Source organism: Alosa pseudoharengus, unplaced genomic scaffold (genome assembly GCF_046254945.1).
Source record: "Alosa pseudoharengus isolate Yale_2024_CS ecotype anadromous, Long Island Sound unplaced genomic scaffold, YU_APseudo_1.1 YU_APseudo_1.1_scf_1, whole genome shotgun sequence".
In the NCBI taxonomy this organism is placed as follows: Eukaryota; Metazoa; Chordata; class Actinopteri; order Clupeiformes; family Clupeidae; genus Alosa; species Alosa pseudoharengus.
Window position 1 is genome coordinate 37,502,784 of NW_027468564.1, and position 19,865 is coordinate 37,522,648.

Sequence of the window (19,865 nt, forward strand, 5' to 3'; positions counted from 1 at the left end):
GAACTATGTTCAAAACTTGAGCAGAGAACAGTTTTTATAACGTCTTTGATAGATAGTTTCAGTCAACGTCTTATATCCTCTGTATACAATATGGAAAAAGTTTTGTATCACTGAAAAATCTAGTCTAATGCTAGGTAGGCACGGAGAATGCTTTGATTTGGGAGATACTGTAGGCTATTTTGGCTTACAGTGGAAGAAAGACTTCTAAAGGTTTATTTTGTGTGACCTTCAGAGAACCTTTAGGAAACGGTTAGTTATCTGTTGTTATAGTCTGTAGGTTATAGTTGTCTGTTTGCTAGGTATACTGTACATATATTTGTATTCACAACTGATAAACAACATTATTGAACACAAACACAATTTCTTTCAGAAAACCTGGGGTAGGTCAATATTTTTGTTTTATTAAAATACATCTTCCTTATCAAAATCATTACATTTATTTTTACAAAAGTGCCTGTATATAAACATACCAATATTTACATGTATTAGCTCGATGGTGTTAACCCTAACCCATGCCTAACCATAGTGCCTTCCAGGCAGCGCTGCCTTGAAGACAACTTTGGGGTTATTAAACATCAAGAAACCATGTATTAACTTGACTTGCACAACTTCACATATCCAAAATGACTTGCAGAATATTTTGTATTCTGTCTTGTTTGTTTTCCCTCCATTTCTGCCTCCTCACCTGTTCCCTGTTATTGTCTCGTTGGTTTCGTCCAGTCCTCTGTCTTTCTGTTAGTTGGTATGTGTATTTCTACCCTCCTGTTTCTCTGTTCCTTGTCAGATCGTCTCTCTGTTTTGGTAAAGTCAAAGTCCCGTATGTATGTAAGTACATCTTTAAATGTTAAGTTCATGTTAAAATAAATTGTGTTTTGTCCGTAATTCTGCCTGTTGGAGTCTTGCACTTGGGTCCGCCTGCACAACCCTGACATACATCTTCCTTATCAAAATCATTACATTTATTTTTACAAAAGTGCCTGTGTATAAACATACCAATATTTACATGTATTAGCTTGATGGTGTTTTATGCCCCCAACGTTGTCTTCCAGGCAGCTGACTTAAAGGCACCTAACCCCAACCTTAACCCATGCCTAACCATAGTGCCTTCCAGGCAGCGCTGCCTTAAAGACAACTTTGGGGTTGTTAAACATCAAGAAACCATGTATTAACTTGACTTGCACAACTTCACATATCCAAAATGACTTGCAGAATATATATACATTGTTTTCATCAGTACTCCATGTTCCCTGTCTATTGAACCCATGGCCTTGATGTTCTTAGCATTGTACTACCAGACAAACTGCAGTAACAGTTACACATAAGAACAGTATGCATATGTGACTTTTGTGTTTATAAAAACAATAAATTAAAACCTAGGTACTGTGTAGGACAGAACTCCAAAGAGACTTTTTAATTGTCACGGAAGGTTTCCAAATTTGCCGAAGTAGGTAAAACAGAGAATCCTTAACTTTATGCTAATGAGAACCAGATGGGGACCAATCTGTTCAACGTGTGTGTTTTTGGTATGTTTTCCAGGGAGGCGGGAGTTACAAAAAAAGTAAGACCAAGATGGTTGTTAATATGCCACACAAACTTGGTCAGCAAATAGACTATAGTAGATGTTAGTCTAAACAGTCATTTTTTTCAGCTAGCCACCAAGCCAACTGCTAGCACTTTCAGTCGTTACATTTCATTGCAAGTGCTAAATGTAATGATGGCATGAATACAGAAGTATGAATACATGCGGTCATTGTGACCTTGTTGTTTCTATGAACATAAACTGTTGTTTCTATGCATACCTCAACATCGGCAAGTCACTAAATCCATGTAGTCATATAAGAGGCAGCACCAACTCTTTAGCAAAGTCTTGTAATGCTCCGCTGAAGACGTCCTCAACAGAATTTTGTTGTTTTTTTGTTGTTGTACACCCATGCGTCCTCAGGTCCTGCGCTGTCGCAAACCTCTTTCCGCACCTTGAGCACCGGTGGTCCCCCGCCATCACAGTGTGCATGTCCTTCTGGTGCTTCTTCAAACTTGCCAGGTAGCCAAAGTGCTTCCCACAGATGGAGCAGTGGTAGGGTTTCTCCCCGGTGTGCGTTCGCTGGTGTTTCCGGAGCAGGTCTCGTCGGGCGAAGGCCCTCCCGCACACATCGCAGACGTGAGGCCGCTTGCCCGTGTGCTGCGTCTCGTGGCTCCGCAGTGCTGAGGAGCGTGCGAAGCGCTTGCCACACCACGAGCACCTGAAGGGTCTTTCTCCGGTGTGCGCGCGCTGGTGGACAGTGAGGGACTGCGGATCGCTATACGTCTTGCCGCAGTACTGACACAAGTACCGCCTCTCTCCTGTGTGTCTTTTCAGATGCACCCGAAGGTCAGCCTTTCTACAAAAAGTTTTATCGCACTGTGAGCATTGATAGGGCTTTGCCCCAGCAGGAGTGCCTTGGTGATTCTTGGCTGAACAGGAGTTGCCTCGCAGGTTCTGCGACGTCTGATCTGCATGGGTTGTCAAATGATGCCTGAGCGATGACGCCCATGAAAATGACTTGGGGCACTGTGTGCAAGTGTACGGTCTCTCCCTGGTATGAAGTCTCTGGTGTTTTCTGAGCAAGTCTTGTCGGGCGAACGCTTTCCCACATGCAGTGCAGACATGACTTAGCTCGCCGGTGTGCTGAAGCTCGTGCCTCTTCAGGTTGGACAGCTGGGTAAAGGACACGTCACACTGGGAACACCTGTGTGGTCCTACCCTGCTACTCGCGCCCTCGTGCTTCCTGAAGTTCGGCGGCAGAGTGAATCGTTTAACGCACTGCGAGCATCGGTAAGCCTTCTCGGCGGTGCGTGTTGCCTTGTGGATGCGGAGAAACAGCTTCCTACACGTGCTGCACTCATAACTCCTCAGCCGTCTGTTTTTCGCTCCCTCTTGAGGTGCAGAGGGGTCATCGCCATGGGGACCGATCTGGGAGCCATAACCTGGAAATGCCAAATTGTACATATCCTTGTCAAGTGAGTCATTCTGAGAAGGGTTGTCAATCAAACTCCTGGGGGCCTTTATACATTTAAAATCCTCAGTGTATCATTACTACACTGCATGTGTGACTTATTGTTGTGGTTATGGTTATACCGCTTTGACGCTTACGTTTATTCATTTAACAGATACCTTTTCTAAAACGACTTATTATATTACATGGGTATTGTTACATTGTCCCCGGAGCAACTCAGGGTTAATTGCATCGCTCAATATTTTTTGTCCAAAGCAACTATGCACATTCCATAGTCAAAATGAACAGTAAACAGTGTTAAAAAAGCCCACATTAAGCAAAAAAATGACACTTAAGTCAGTGTAACTTTGATTTTCATGAGCTACATTATCTGTGTTCAATTAGACATAAATGATTACACAAAGCAGAAACATGGTAGGTGGATTCCAATAGACTTGGAAAGAGGTGGACTTGAGCACAGTCATCTGTTTTGTGCATAAAACTCTTACAAGCTGCCTGTCTTAGTGTTGAGATCTTAAAGCTTTAAAATCAACAGAAAGTCGTGGATTTCCCCATCGCTCACCCTCAAGATTGCAGTTACGGCCTAACTCACCTCCCTCTTCTTTTACGACGCAAACGCCATTGGGTCCCAGTCGGGCACGGCAGTCCACCAGCCTCACATGCAATGCCACCATCTGTGTGACGTGCTCTGAAGGCTCTTCTGTGCCATCGCCGCCCGGACCAAAAGAATCAACAGAACTGGACTCTGAGGCACAGTCAAGGGGCTGGGAGGGTGGATCCACACTTTTCTGCAAAACATTATCATATAAAATGGGGAAAATCTCTATTTCCATTTATCCGAAGTGTATTTATTTCTTACATATAAATATTACTAGATATATTGTATCTGAGCTTCCTGGGTATTGCACCAGACTAAGATATTTTTAGAAGCTGGCTTTTCTAATCAAGCTAAAGATACACAAGGGTTGTGTGATATTTATATCCACAATAGTGGAGTGTGTGGATTAAAGTGTAGTTGGATGCAAATATTTACTGTTTACTGTTCTTGACCTACCAGATTGGCCTCTACTGGTTTGATGTCCTTATGTCTGCTTGGGAGTTCACCGTCACCTTGGTTACTCAATGCAGACTCAGATTCCACTTCCTCTTCCTGTAAACAGCCGTGTTATTACTAGATGGTATCAGTCACTTTATATCTTCTAGAAATGCCTTATTGTCAATTGGGGTTTGTTATTTCAGTATAAGTATTCTAGATGGAAATCAGTCTTTCACGCTTACCTTAAATTTGTCTTATTCACACGTTGGCCATGTGTAAACCTAAAGGAGGCTATGGGGTACACTGACTATCATTAAAACATTAACGCATAGAACACAATAATGAAATGTTTTACGTACCCCATAGCTCGATTTGGTTTAAAATGGCTGCCTTGTGAATAAGGCAAATAGCATGCTAAATACTCATCATAGCAGCATAGCCTACCTTGTCAGTGTGACTGATGGCTTTCAATGTCACTCCCAACTTCAGTGAGGGGGCCCAGTCTGGATTCGCCCGATCGTAGAGCTGAGATGGTTCACCTGACAATACAGGGAATAACTGTCACTTTAAGGGACAAACCCCCCCCCCCCCCCTTAAAACAGTGCAATGACAAACCCATCAGCACATAGGACAGTGGGTTTTTTTTTTTAGTCTATTTAATGCACAAAACAGAGTTCACATCACGGGATTACTAACCTACTAAGACTACTAACCATGATCAAGGCTACAGGTTGGCTAAGGACCACTGTCACAATTATGATAAGGAAGTTTTAGAGACTTTCTATTTTATTTTTATTTTTTTAATCAGTTTTAGAGACTATCAAGTTTTAGAGACTGCTCTAACAATAAAATTACATTGTTCTGAATATTCTGGGCTGGTTAAGTTATTCAAAAGTGCATAGGCTACAATCAATAGCCCTGCCCTCCACTAATTAAAGACGCAGTTAAGCAAAATATGTCAAGTTAAAGACTGAGAGGACTGGAAATAAAACACGTCTATGATCGTGTCGTTATTATGACCACCGCGCAGCAGTTTTTTTTTCCGCATGCCCAAATTTCCGTCAAGGATTCCCGGGACACTGAAAGACCGGGGTACACGGAACTTGGTGGGCATGTAACCCCACATGGATAGCATGGAACCATCGTTTTTCGTTTTGATCTGTAGCCCCCCCGCTGGACTGGACCCCCCGAAAGGAGGGTAGGGCAGACACAGTTTTCTGTGAATATCTCGAGAACCGTAGGGTTTAGGAGGACCATTTTTTTTTGTATGTTGATCTCAAGGGGCCATGTCAACCCATTCCATAACCACTCATTTCATGTATAGCGCCACCTAGTTAAACACAAAAAAGTAAAAATGAAGTGTTGTAATCGAAGGTATCTGTGACCTAACATAGTCAAAACTGCACGAAATTGGAAGTGTAGGATCATTATGACACCCCTTTGTATGCACGCCAAGTTTTGTGGAATTCTGTTCATGGGGGGCCACACAATAAATTAATTTATGTAACTATACACCAACTGGCCTGTAGGTGGCCGGAGACAGTTTTCTGTGAATATCTCGAGAACCCTAGGGCCTAGGAGGTCCACCTTTTTTATGTATATTGGTCTTAAGGGGGCATGTCCACCCATCCCCTTACCACTTATTTCATTTATAGCGCCACTGCCCTTAAAAATTAAAAAGCAAAAAATTAGGTGTTTTCATCACAATATCTCTGGCTGACAAGGTCAAAACTGCACGAAATTAAAAGTGTAGGATCATTATGACACCCTCCGAATGCATGCCAAGTTTTGTGTACTTTCGTTCATGGGGGGCCTTACAATAAAATAATTTATGTGTACATTTAGTGACGTACACCAACAAGGATTCCCGGGACACTGAAAGACCGGGGTACACAAAACTTGGTGGGCATGTAACCCCACATGGATAGCATGGAACCGTCGTTTTTCGTTTTGATCTGTAGCCCCCCTGCTGGACTGGACCCCCCGAAAGGAGGGTAGGGCAGACACAGTTCTCTGTGAATATCTTGAGAACTGTAGGGCCTAGGATGACCATTTTGTTCATGTTAACCCATTTCATGTGCACAAACAGATACACACGCACACACATACATTCACAGTAATCATACGTATGACACATACTCACACAGTAGACATATGTACGCATGCATGCACAGGCACATACGCAGGCACACACACAAGCACGCAGGCACACACACAAGCACGCACACACACACACACACACACACTCACACACACACACACACCCACACACATAACATAAACATGTACATGCACACAATTCAAGAATTTCTCAGAATTATGAATAGGTAAGATGGAGGTGGGGTATGAAATGAATTTTACATGTGAAATCTATGAAATAATCATGTTTTGGTACTTGTTGTCTAGCAGATACCAGTGAGAATTGAGTGTGGATAATGCAATTTAGTGAGACAGTTATAATCATATAGGCCTTTCAGCGTGATTTATTTTTGTGGAAAACATGTGCTGGACTGGGCGGCGGTCATATTTTGTACCGCTCTGCGGTACATCTAGTTATTATACGAACTGACTGACTTGGTAGCTTCTTCTGCTGCTGCTGCTTCTGTGCGTCTGAACATCTGTCAAGAGAACAGCAACTCACTGGAACCACTTTACTTCTACCTATGCGTAAATACACACAAATTAGTGGTGGGGATGTCGGTGAAGATTCATGATGTTCCTACCTTTAACAAAGTGCAGAGAGCACACTCTGTGAGCTGCCGTGGGATAGAAGTTTGCTCTGTTTATCCTTGCTATCCATGTAGCCCTTCTTCTGTCGCTAAGTTCTCTAGTCACGTCTCCCTCGTTTAACCTCACCGCTGGTATTCTGAAATAACGTAACTGGGGACATTTGTCAGATCGCTTACGACAACAAGGCACGATACAAGTGGTGACCATTCTTGAAGAAATCAGACAGGTAAATAAATCTCTACTTCCCCTGTGATGAGTCCTTCCTCTGTGGTTTATAGTGTTTTCTCGCCACCTGCTGGAAGGGAGTCCACGATCACATCGAACTGAGCGAAGTTCCTGGCCTAAACGGAGATTTTGGTAAAAAAAATGCAAACATACATGTTTTCCCTTAATCTTGCATGGATTATTAGTTTTATTGATCTATTTTGTCAGCCTATACATAAATAGACGTTCCACTGAAATACACTGGAGAGCTTCACAGGCAACACTAGAAGCACTGTTGTATTTGAGGAAGATCAATGGGAGGTTTTGGAATGCATTGACGTTTGGTTGAAGAAGATTGCACAAAGCTCTCCAACTCAATCAGGACTGTTGTTGATCTCAGAGACGGGAAGTACCCTGTTGTGTTACTTCATCACCTTCATCACTTGGGTCTTCACCTTCTGTCTGCATGCGATAGGCCTATGATTGGGTTTGTAGCAGGTTTACTTCTCCTTACAGGTTCGACACAACATACTTCTCACTGGGGGATAGATCAGTCTGAACATGGGATGAACTGCAGAGGCAAACCTTGCATCTTGAAAACATTTTTTATTCCAACCTCTAACCCCATTGATGATGTGATTAAACAGAAGCCATTATAACCTTAATGATATAGACACAAAAAAGGTAAGAACATATTTGCACACACACACACACACACACAAAGGTGTGATTATACTGTTAATGAAATAAAATAAGAAGCAAAGAATATTTAAATGCCATTTAAATGCTTACTGTAATATGGGCAGGAAGACGATTCCAGACCTGGGGAGCGACAACAGAGAAAGCTTGGTCACCGTTGGTTTTTAGGCGGGAAGGGTGAACAAAAATGAGTTGTTGGGAGGAAGACCTGAGTGACCTAAGGGTAGAATAAGGCCTAATGAGATCACAAATATATTGTTGTGCTAAACCATTCAGAGCTTTAAAAAACAAATAGTAAGATTTTGAAATCTAAATTCTAAATCTCACAGGTAACCAGTGTAGTTGGGACAACACAGGAGTGATATGCTCACTCTTCCTATAGTTCTGGTCAGTAATCTGGCAGCCACATTTTGGACCATACTAGAGAGAATTGCAGTAGTCCAGCCTAGATGAAATAAAGGCAAAATAGTCCTTATAGGTATCAATTTATCAACGTTTCACATTAAAAAGGAATAAAATGTCCATGTGTATTTGAGCCAGTGCTATTTAAAATATTGGGAGATTCTAAATCTAGTTAACATTGGGCTATATATTTTTGTTGTTGGTTCTTGCACTAATGAAACCTTATAGTAGGCTACCCAAATGCATCAAGTTGGCATAGGCCTATTCTGAAATTAGCTATTTCAACTTTCTGTGTAGCTATTTCAACTTTCTGTGTAAAGCTGCCCCCATAAAGTAACCTACAGTATGGATAAGGCTTTTAGTTAGAGCGTGCATGGACGATGTTGAAGTCATTCAACTGTAACCTACTTGTGGTCACATGAAGGATCATTTGCCTCTAATAATGACTTCACTAGCGGAATTACCCTGACCTGTTATCAGGGACCTTTTTTAACCTGTCATGCCCTGTTGACTGTGGGTGTGTTCATGAAAGTAAGCACATGATCTGGCACTGCAGGTGTATAGGTGTGTAGCTTGTGACTCAGCTAGTTGTTCTAAGGATTTCACACCTGTGAGGCAAGCAAGCACGTTATGGCAAAAAATAGCCCATTTCAACTTATTTCAGTCAATGTAACATATCTCAAGGCCAAATGAAACATTGTTATAATAACGTGTAGTCTAATGGTCTATTGAAAGTTTGACTAGTTGGCTACACCACTTCGATGGGAGGGAGAAGACGTATACAACATAGAAGTGAGATATGCTGCAATACTGCTGCAATACTGCTACAAAGGTCATTGCGTAATCACAGGGACTTTCTCGTATTAGCTTAGGTCAGATTCCTGGCTGACGTTTTACATAAGCCTCTGTGGGGCCTATATTAGCAGCAGAGGGGAAGGTCTACACATGAACCTTGTTGGTCTGACAGGCAACATCCTGAGAGAGAAGAGAGAAAGCAGCACTCTGCAGGGATGGGATACTTGTCTTTTTTTCCCACTGAAACATGGACTCTCCTCTTTCTATTTTTGGGCCTGCTGACAGCGTAAGATCATTTGAAACTTTGCTATGTGTTTGATGGTAGTGGTATTATTCTGATATTGTGTGTTCTGTGAAAAACTTATTTTTACATTTATAGCAGATCTATAACTATTTCAAAATAGTTTAAAACGGAATTTATTACACCCCACTCCTGGCAGGTGGGTTTGACCGACTGCAGCTCAGAAGATAAAGAGAATGGAAGAGAGGGGTGCTTCCTAAATGTGCTCATAATTAACATGTCACATAATTAATGTGTATAAAAACAATATTTGCATTCCCTTCACTAGGTATGGGGTCTGGCCTTACAGGTTTTTTAAAAACCTAGGAATCCCCGGCCCTACACCATTACCTTTTCTTGGGACCCTTCTGGAATATAGAAAGGTTAGTCTCGGCCTCTTAGGTTAGTGTCTGTCCGTATGTCTGTTTTTTCTACACAACAGTAGGCCTATAGTTTTATTGTTGTTATGTGCATTTTGATGGTATATTTCATGGAGGTATTTATGGAACTTGAGAGAGGAAGTATGACCCCCATTCATTTATGGACCTCTGAAGATAAATAGCCACCTGGCATCCAATCAAAAAACAGTATTTTGAATTTCACCAAACATCACTCCTTCTCGTGGCTGCATGCACTTCCCCTGTCCTCACGGCTGCAACTTGCGCACTTGTTTGTGCTTTTTAGCAGCGTGTTCATAAGGTCCTGGGGACACCAGAATGAGCCTCCGTGTCAACAATGAATGAAAATTAGTTTATCAATGTGTGTTATCAATTCGAGCGAGTATGCTACACATACATTTTTTACTTAAGATACAGGACTGCAGCAGGCAATGAGCTGCCAACCACCATGCAATTCTAATGTAATAGCTAACCAAAATATCAAAAAATCAAAAGTTGGTCTTGGCATGCACAGATCCCAGAAGTCCATGGCCCGTGCAAGCTACTTTGACCAAAGCACAGATGATGTTGTTCATGTGGATTGGCTGATCCTCCCAGTTTGAAAACTGCCAATCCTCAAAGACAACATGCTTTTGTGTAGAATAACATGGCGCCACATTGGCTTCTTGGTGAAAATGTGTCGGGAAGTAAGAACATGTTGGACGCCATTTTCAAAGATGGTGGCGGCCAAGAATGATGCTGACTGGCTGAATCTAACTGTCCAAATCCTAACACGCTATTTCTGTTATGCTGTAGGGGTTCACTCAGTTTGACACCGAGTGTTTCAAGAAGTATGGAAAACTATGGGGGTAAATGGCCTATACACAAACTCCAACTTTGGAATTATCAGACGGAGACTATCAAATAAAATACCCAACAGAAGTCTTCATGACTGCTTTATTATAAAGTGTCTGTATTTCCCTATCCTAGTATCTTTGATGGGAGACAGCCTATTCTGTCTGTCCTGGATAAGACCATCATCAAAACAGTCATGGTGAAAGAATGCTATTCGCTCTTCACCAACAGAAGGGTAGGTCTACATCTGCCTCATCAATCAGCACCACTGTACTTTGTTCAAATTTAAAACTTAAAATTGTGATTTAACTGTGCATACAGTTACAATTGTTGGAAAAAATAAACAAAGGAATGTATATATTTAATTGTTGAATGCTTGCTATCTCTATTGCTGTCACAGAGGGTCTTACACATATCACATGACTTGTGTGCAGTCTCACACAGGGTATTTGCACACATTGCTGTACAACAACAACAACATTGATAAAAACAAGATATCTTTCACTTCAGAATCTACGCATAAACGGACCGCTGAACGACGCCGTGTCTGTTGTTGAGGACGATGACTGGCGCCGTATCCGGAGTGTTCTGTCTCCGTCTTTCACCAGCGGACGCCTGAAAGAGGTCAGAGAGCGCTTGATTCTGGATGACTAATGTTTTTTTTGTGTCTTTTCATTTTGTTTTGAAGGTTCTGTAGTGCTACAAATGCAAATGGTAGCAACTTTGTTACTAAAGTTGCTGACCCTGGAAGTTCTAGGAATTGAGTTCAGAAATGTAAAGGTGCCATAAAAAAAAACAAAAGCACTAGGAGATGTAATATTCTTCTGTCCTGTGGCATATATGTGGCAACGCTAAAATATATGGATCATGACTTAATGACCACGGGAAACCGAAACCAAAAAATAGGATGTTCTATCTATGTTATGCATGTGTGCTAACACAACAACAACATTGATGTTCACACTCTGCCCATTTTGGACTCAGATGTTTGGCATCATGAAGACGCACTCAAAGACGCTGGTCAGGAACCTGAGGCGAGAGGCTGTCCAGGGCAAACCAGTGGATCTCAAAGAGTGAGTGGAGTGGACCCAGAGGAGAAATACAACTGGGGCTTCATTTGGAGAGGACTGAGTACGAGAGACAGGGGGCATGGTGGATCAGTTCAAATGTTACAAAAACATTCTTTTTTTTTGTTCTTAGCAAGATTACGTTTTTTTTTTTATCAGAATCATTCACCCAGTATAGTAACAAATTAATCGTTTCCAGGAAGTGAATGGACAAAAGAACCACTAGTCTGAAGATGTCTTCAGAATATTAAACATATAGATGGTCTACCAAGGATATGGTCAGAAAGAGGAAGGAATAATGTAATACAGTACAGTATATACCGAATATTCAGCCACACTTTTATTAGGGTATTTAAGCTCACCACATACCACTCTATTCACACACTCTTTCTCTCCATCACTCACACAGACTCTCTCCTCTCTCTCTCACACACACACACACACTCTCTCCTCTCTCTCTCTCTCTCTCTCACACACACTCTCTCCTCTCTCTCTCTTTCTCTCTCTCTCACACACACACTCTCTCTTTCTCTCCTCTCTCTCTGTGTCCATCTCAGGTTTCTTGGAGCATACAGCATGGATGTGGTGGCCAGCACAGCTTTTAGTGTGGACATCGACTCACTTAACAACCCCAATGGCCCCTTTGTCACCAACATCAAGAAAATGCTCAAGTTCAACATTTTCAACCCCTTTCTTCTCTTAATAAGTAAGATATTTTCTCTCGTACAGTACAGTATAATCTGAGCAATGGTACATATTCTCTGTGGGTGTACTTAGTGATCTAAATGTATTAACCGTTCATTAGATGTACTGTATATAATATCTCAAATGATGACTGTAATAATAGCAATATCTTTCTATATCTGTTTCTGTAGATTCTGTAGATATAGTTTTTTACAGCAACCAGCACCAAGGTCCATTTATAAACAATTATGTGCATTGCTTCAAACTGCACATACTGTAAGTTTCTGCTTATATGTCTCATAAGGGGTGAGAGAGAAAAAGAAAAGAAAACTCTTTTCTTCAGTACACACGTGTAAACATGCTAGTAGTTTTCTGTCAGTACTGTATGTGTAATGCCTCATATATTTCAAATGAGTGTGTTTTTGAACAGGTCTCGCTTGCTCCAACCAGCTCCTTTACACCATCTAATTCTTGCACCATCTGATCTAATTCTTACACCATCTCTGTGCAGTGTTCTTCCCTTTTACCATTCCCCTCCTGGAGAAGATGAACTTCTCTTTGATGCCCGCCGCTGTCATGGACTTCTTCTACACCTCGCTGAGGAAGATCAAAGCCGAGAGGGAGACCAGCTCTCAACAGGTATGGGTGGTGGTTTAGTAGTGGCATTCAACAGGTATGGGTGGTGGTTTAGTAGTGGCACTCAACAGGTATGGGTGGTGGCATTCAACAGGTATGGGTGGTGGTTTAGTAGTGGCATTCAACAGGTATGGGTAGTGGTGGTCTCCATGATTGATGTGTTATTTCTGTGTGGTCACTTCTGCAGAGTCGAGTGGACTTCCTCCAGCTGATGATGGATTCCCAGGGGTCGGAGACTGAGGGCAAACAGCGAGAGGAAACGCCAAATAAAGGTCAGGGGTCATCCATCCATTTACATTTACCACACACTTTCATCCTAAGCAACTTACATATGTCAATTATATTACAAGGGATTACATTGTCCCTGGAGTAACTTGGGGTTAAGTAACTTGCTCAACGGCACAATGATGCCAGCTGGGAATTGAGCCCACATTTCTGTCAGTCTACTTCATGCTAGCCCAGCTCCTTAGCCACTACGCTACCAACTCCATAATCCCCTCGCAAAGCTTCAGATAGTACTGCTTTTTTATATGAATGACATCCAGGGTAAGTTAAAGGTTGTATCAGTGATGGCGGGGTAACGTCACTTCTGTTGACGTTCAAACAAAACAGAGAGCTAGCTTGCTACTCCCTCCCCCTCCCTCCCGTGCAATTGAAACTCTCCTGAACGCGCATCTCGTCGGTTATTGGTCGGAACAATTTATTGTGCCTTTGAGTGGTTGGCAACACTTGTTGGTGGCAATTGTTTTTGTGTGCAGATCTCAGAGCCTAGGCTGCCTACAGAGGCGCGTTTTTTTGACGGCCTGCTTATGGGGCAGACAACTAGCGGATAGTTAGGAAAGATTAGATGAATGTGATAATTTATGTTTGGGCCTTTTTTTGGGCCTGAAATCGCTGATACACCCTTTAAATATGAACAATTACAACCAACATTTTGTTATAGAAACACCACTATTTGTAGTGATTTTTGTAAAGAATAATAATAGTGTGTGTAACACCACCAGATGACACAAGGTGCTATATTTCTACAGAAAAGACAAATTATCAATCTGTATATTCAGTACAAAAGATATTATCTAAGTATGAGTATAAGGTATATGCGTATTTACTATAGGATACCCTATAAGCTTGAATTTCCCCTTGGGGATCAATAAAGTATCTATGTATGTATGTATGTATCTATCTATCTATCTATCTATAAGCTATGAGCTATACTGTAAGTGTACATTCTATGAACATCATATGTTTGTTATGGAGCTACAGCATTTTTTTATATTATTATCATTCACAATTTTCTCAGTGATGAGGACCAGTGGTATCTAATGCAGACAGGGCTGGGGTTTCTGTGCTTGTCAGTGCAGTCCACTGACTGATTGGTCTTGTACTATGTGTGCAACCAAGAACATAAAAAGTCATCATACCAAGTGCAGTAACATTGCTGAACTCAAAATAAGCCACTCATATAGGAAACACATATTTATTCCTGCTGTCTATTACATTAATACACAGGATTAGATGTTAAAATCCCTTGTGCCAAAATCCAAGGTAAAAACACATTCAGAAGCCCCTACTCAAATTAACTTTAAAAAGCACGCTACCCACAAATCTCCCAACAAATGATCACAAACACAAGACAAATGCGGCATGTCATTGGGGTTATCAAGTGGGCACCCTCATTCACCGATGTTTCGTTAAGTTAGGCCCACGACACCTCATGAAGGCTTAACAATGAAACCAGCATCCTGGAGACACTCCCCTCCATGCCGCCACCATATTACCACATTGAAATATCCAATACCCAAAATACTCTTAACCAGCCTAGGCATGGTCTAGGTTGGCTAGGTTGGTCCGTCCCGTTGATGTGGACTGAACCATAACCATAAAAACCCTTGCCAACCACCATCAACCTAGGCACAACCCATCACAAACACAAAAAAAATTAGCCAGTTAGCTTAGGCCCCATCACAAACACAAAACAAATTAGCCAGTTAGCTTACGCCCCATGTTGCCACCATATTACCACAATAAACATCCAAATACCCTTAACCAACCTAGGCATGGTCTACAGTAGGTTGGTTAGGTTGGTCCGTGACCTTCGCGGAAGGAGGTTTATCCCCCTGACGTACAAAGTTAATTTGCCTAACCCCTTTACTAGCCGCTAATGAATTGACTTCTCTCCTTTTATCCTCTATTGCCGCTGCCACACATTTCAATACCTGGTTATGACGCCACGTATACCGCCCCTGGGTGAGACTTACCTTGCACCCTGATAAGATATGGTGGAGACTGCCCACACACAAGCAAAGTATGCATTTATCATCCTCACCAAACCATTGACTTAAATTCTTGGGAGATAGGAGCACATCATATGTAGCACCTAACATAAATCTGATCCTACCAGCTTCCATGCCCTATAGATCTTTCCATTTAATCTGTCTTTTTTCCACCCCTTCCCAGTTCACCCACTGCCCTTGTTTTGCCTGCGACACTGCCTTAGTACATCTTACAGTCTCCTCCTGTCTATGCATTTCCTCCACTACCATTTTTTCCTCTTTTCTCCTGCAGAAGCCTTACTCCACAAGGGTTTACTTATGCCCACCCCTAGATTTGCTTATGCCCACCCCTAGATTTGCAATACCTTGCCTAGTGACCTGTCTCAAGTCTTCAACCTGTGACTTATCACTGAGGCTTGCATCATACCACCTTCCCAGACTCTTCACTGGTTTCTCCAGAACTGTAGGAATCACCTCTTTATTTAGGGCAAACTTCTTATCTATTACCTTCCCTTTAACAATTGAGAGACTCCTAGACTTACTTGGCTTCACCTTCATTCTGGCCCATTGCAGATTGCTATTTAACTTATCCAGCAACCTGTTGGTGCATGGAACGGTTGATGTCAAGGTTGTCATGTCGTCCATGAAAGCCCTAATCGGGGGGAGGCGTGGCCCTCCCTGCAACTTCTCCCCACCCACTACCCATTTTGAGGCCCTAATGATGACCTCCATTGCCATTGTAAAAGCAAGTGGGGAGATGGTACATCCCGCCATGATTCCTATCTCGAGTTGTTGCCACCCTGTGGTGTAATCAGCTGTAGTAAAACATATTAATTTGATATTGTTTGATATTTTTTACAGTATTTGTTGTGTGTTTATTTTGTCCATTTGTGTCTTTTAACTTACCTGTGACAAACACATTTCCACATTTGTTTTATTCTCTTGTTATTAATGTCTCTGTCTCCTCCTCACAGGGCTGAGTGACCACGAGATTCTGTCGCAGTCGATGATCTTCATCGTAGCCGGCTATGAGACCACCAGCAGCACCCTGTCCTTCCTCTTCTACAACCTGGCCACCAACCCTGAGGCCCTGGAGAAACTGCAGCAGGAGGTTGACCAGGTCTTCCCAGACAAGGTGACTTACCACACCTGTAGATAAGGTTAAAACTGTATTGGCACTGTGAAATTATAGATACGTAACAATGCAATGCAGTTGGCACATCCAAGGAAGTTTATCTGCAGGTGCCAGACTAGGGTTGCCACATGTACTGGATTTCCCGGGATTGTTCTCTTCTTTGAGTTAATAATATTTTCCGGGACACGAATTGTCCCGGGTTTTGGTAAAAATGAGCTTTTGGTGAAAATGAACTCTGGTGCCTAGAGACACGTTTTTTTGACGGCCTGCTTATGGGACAGGCAGCTAGCGGATCATTAGGAAAGATTAGATGAATGTGATAATTTATGTTTGGGCCTTTTTTGAGCCTGAAATCGCTGATACAACCTGCATACGGGCTAACACTTAAGCTGGTCTGGTCTGTTGTTTGTCAAGTCAAGTCAAGTCAGTTTTATTTTTAAAGCCCATTTAACATGCACAGAGTGCAACCCAAAGCGCTCCACAAACAAGACACATAGGGCCATGCCACGAAAAATTTACTTTTTGTCACATCCACGCCAGTGAAATGCCTTGGCATTTGTATGATGTGAATGATAACATTCATTTTTTGTGCCTTTTTTCTCATGTACATTCTTCAGCCAAAAATAGCAAATGCTCAAATTTCATGTAATCATTCACATCATACCATACCATCACATTTTATTGGCGTTATGGATTTTACAAAAAACGTAATTTTCCATGGAATTGCCCCATAACAAAAAGACAAAAGATTCCGGATGAAGCGGCCTTGTCGCCAGCGTGCCCATGACATCAAGACATGACAAATACATTTAAAAAATAACAAACTAAAATGATGCCGGACGGAGCGGCGTAGTCGCTAGCGTACCCGTGACACCAAGACATACAAGACAGACAACAAAACAAATAAACACAAAAGTGTCCAAGGGAAATGATTGACCCGCGATTGATTGATTGATTGATTGTCAGGCTCCAGTGTCCTATGAGGGCGTGATGCAGATGGAGTATCTGGACAGTGTTCTGAACGAGACCCTGCGCATCTTCCCTGTGGTGCCACGCGTGGAGAGGGTCAGCAAGAGGACCGTCGACATCAACGGCATCGCCATTCCCAAGGGGACGGTCGTCATGGTGCCCGTCTACGTGCTCCACAGAGACCCAGACGTCTGGAGCGACCCCGAGAGCTTCAAACCGGAAAGGTAGGAAGCACCACTACCCAGAGGCATTACCTATGGTCAGTGTGTGTGTGTGTGTGCGCGTGTGTGTGTGTGTGTGTGTGTGTCTGTGTCTGTGTGTGACCAGAGTAACCAGAAAGCTAGGATATGCACAATTTTTATTTGATTACGGCATGTAAATAATGCTATTACCACCACTGCACTGCACAATTTGCTCATGTGACTTTCCCCTCGCTCTACTCATGTAGCACAGCGGTAACCATGGAAATACATGGTGTAGGCTGTGACCAGCTGGTAAAAACATGGTAGGGGAAAGTTACAGTGATGTCATGTGACACATTTATATAGTAATATATAGTGAATGACCTGTTGGGTTGATGGACCAAGTAGATTATTCACATGACATTTTGAAATTGTTATAGAAGCTAGTTACCTACAGTACAAAATCAAATATTAAGAACATTAGATTTTATAATAATTATAATTATACAGTTTCCTCCTATAGAATATTTTAAAAGAAAAATTCTAGATTATCTACATGATTGGATTATCCACTTGCGGTTGAGAGGGAAAGTCCTGCTTTGGCTTCCTTTCGTGTTCAGGTCAACAGATTGCCCCTCTGGTTTTGTGATTGTATCCCAAACCTCTGAAGTCACACGAGAAATAATTTAGTCATCTTGTCTCCGTTTGTCAGGTTCAGTAAGGAGAACAAGGAGAGCATTGACCCGTACACCTACATGCCGTTCGGACTCGGCCCCAGGAACTGCATAGGGATGCGCTTCGCCCTGGTCAGCATGAAGCTGGTCGTCGTGGAGGTGCTGCAGAGATTCACCGTCGCCACCTGCGAGGAGACGCAGGTTCCTGTGGAACTGGACAACCAGAGTCTCTTGATGCCTAAGGAGCCCATTAAACTCAAGCTCATCCCGCACACATCGTCTCACGGTACATCAGCGGAATAGGACAGCACACCTGCTGTTTGTGGACACTCCTTAAAACTCAGATACTCAGTTACTTTCATTTGTTTTTGTCAGTAAAACAATGTGTTTAAACATAATTTAGCAATTTAACATAACACAAATGTGGAAACGTTAGTGTAAGTGAGATAGTGACCTTGATAGCATTCTGGTAGCAGTTTGCAGTTTGCTATACAATGTCCCTTTTTAACTGTCTGTGATTTTGCTGCGGAAATACAAATCAATTTTCAAATTTTTTTTACAGCTTTTGCCCATTGCTTACACACTAAAAACGAATGCTTTGACCAAAGCTTCACTTAAACTTCTTGTAGCATACCGTAAACAATGTTTATACCAAAACAAAACCAAGAAAAAAGAAATGTTTTATCAATCTTAATCACGATTTTGTCATTATTGTTCCCTTGGTATTAAGGATGTACAGTATCTTGTGTAAACAGCTGTTCACTAGTTTACACATGGAAGGCTGTGCTCAGAGCACTAGTATGTTTGGCCTGGTAGCTGGACATGGTTCTGGGATGCCAGTGTTGACTTGCCCGATAGATAAGGGGTCAAGTGATATACTAAATGAATATGAGAATTACAACATGGTTTTAGCCCTGAATCAATCAGAGCCTTTCGAACACATAATTCCTCGGTGTAGAAATATGTGGCTGTAACACACATTTCACTCTCTCTCTCTCTCTCTCACACACACACAGACACACACACACCACACACACTCTCTCTCTTTCTCTCTATTTCTCTCTCTCTGTCTCTCACACATACAAACACACACACACACACACACACACACACACACACACACACACACACACACACACACAAGCATACACTTTTCAAAGCCAGCCGTCATAAAGTCCCAAAAGTTAAAGAGTCTTTGGTGAGTCTTTTGGTGAGAAGCCCAGTTCAGCAATAAAGCAACAGAGACACATGCTTGAGACAACATCAATCCTTAAAAGTTATGGATTGAGAAAACTATGGGAGGAAAATGTCCTGCTTAAAGTGTCTTGTGTGTGTGTGTGTGTGAGAGAGTGAGTGTGTGTGTTTTCCTGTTTGTGTGTCCATCTGTTTACTCAAGTGTGTGTGTGTGTGTGTGTGTGTGTGTGTGTGTGTGTGTGTGTAAGGACTTGCTGTAAACCAAATGAGATAACAACCTAGAAGGCATGCAGAACATCAACAACATGACAATGACAGAGATAAGCATGTGCTGCTCATATCTGTCTGTTGGAGTTACTGTACTGTACTGTACTGTACTGTAAACTGTGCCGAGTTACAAATTCTGAATCTGCCTTGATAATTATTCTACCTTGTCTTTTATTACTTTTTTACTACTTTTGCCTTTGTTTTTGCTTACTAATTATTCTTTATTTTTAAATGATTTTACCTTGTATTTAATGTTTTCTTTTTATTATGATCTTTACCTTTTAACTATTCTTTGACTATATTGCCTTTCTATGATTTTAGTTGTTATTATTGTTTGGTTTTGTTTATGTAAAGCACATTGAATGACCTCTGTGTATGAAATGTGCTATATAAATAAACTTGACTTGACTTGA

At 41.9% G+C, this 19,865-nt stretch overlaps 2 protein-coding genes across 3 annotated transcripts; one reads left to right on the forward strand and one right to left on the reverse strand.

Moving 5' to 3' along the window:
• Nucleotides 1-380: 380 nt before the first annotated feature.
• On the reverse strand, nucleotides 381-6,968 carry LOC143127263 (uncharacterized). 2 transcript variants are annotated; one of them, XM_076288653.1, is made up of 6 exons: nucleotides 6,753-6,968; nucleotides 4,474-4,568; nucleotides 4,048-4,143; nucleotides 3,586-3,781; nucleotides 1,800-2,964; nucleotides 381-793 (listed from the first exon to the last, which is right to left on the reverse strand). In XM_076288653.1, exons 1-5 carry the CDS (start codon nucleotides 6,964-6,966, stop codon nucleotides 1,832-1,834), a joined length of 1,734 nt encoding a protein of 577 aa, XP_076144768.1. In that variant the 5' UTR covers nucleotides 6,967-6,968; the 3' UTR covers nucleotides 381-793; nucleotides 1,800-1,831. The 2 variants fall into 2 exon arrangements, with proteins under 2 accessions (XP_076144768.1, XP_076144758.1); XM_076288643.1 differs by having other exon boundaries at nucleotides 381-2,964.
• Nucleotides 6,969-9,027: 2,059 nt separating this feature from the next.
• On the forward strand, nucleotides 9,028-19,865 carry cyp3a65 (cytochrome P450, family 3, subfamily A, polypeptide 65). The gene is made up of 12 exons (XM_076288664.1): nucleotides 9,028-9,145; nucleotides 9,429-9,522; nucleotides 10,333-10,385; nucleotides 10,507-10,606; nucleotides 10,882-10,995; nucleotides 11,356-11,444; nucleotides 11,996-12,144; nucleotides 12,634-12,761; nucleotides 12,946-13,030; nucleotides 16,006-16,166; nucleotides 17,133-17,359; nucleotides 18,030-19,865. Exons 1-12 carry the CDS (start codon nucleotides 9,075-9,077, stop codon nucleotides 18,292-18,294), a joined length of 1,536 nt encoding a protein of 511 aa, XP_076144779.1. The 5' UTR covers nucleotides 9,028-9,074; the 3' UTR covers nucleotides 18,295-19,865.

What these genes read in the sequence shown, in the direction of transcription:
- cyp3a65 (XM_076288664.1), top strand. Translation starts at nt 9,075, where the DNA reads ATGGGATACTTGTCTTTTTTTCCCACTGAAACATGGACTCTCCTCTTT. An exon ending in GGGAGACCAGCTCTCAACAG is followed by an intron (nt 12,762 to 12,945) that starts GTATGGGTGGTG and finishes TCACTTCTGCAG; the next exon opens with AGTCGAGTGGACTTCCTCCA. An exon ending in GAGAGCTTCAAACCGGAAAG is followed by an intron (nt 17,360 to 18,029) that starts GTAGGAAGCACC and finishes TCCGTTTGTCAG; the next exon opens with GTTCAGTAAGGAGAACAAGG.
- LOC143127263 (XM_076288653.1), bottom strand. Translation starts at nt 6,966, where the DNA reads ATGGTCACCACTTGTATCGTGCCTTGTTGTCGTAAGCGATCTGACAAA. An exon ending in CTCTCTGCACTTTGTTAAAG is followed by an intron (nt 4,569 to 6,752) that starts GTAGGAACATCA and finishes CTGTATTGTCAG; the next exon opens with GTGAACCATCTCAGCTCTAC. An exon ending in CCATCAGTCACACTGACAAG is followed by an intron (nt 4,144 to 4,473) that starts GTAGGCTATGCT and finishes GGCTGTTTACAG; the next exon opens with GAAGAGGAAGTGGAATCTGA.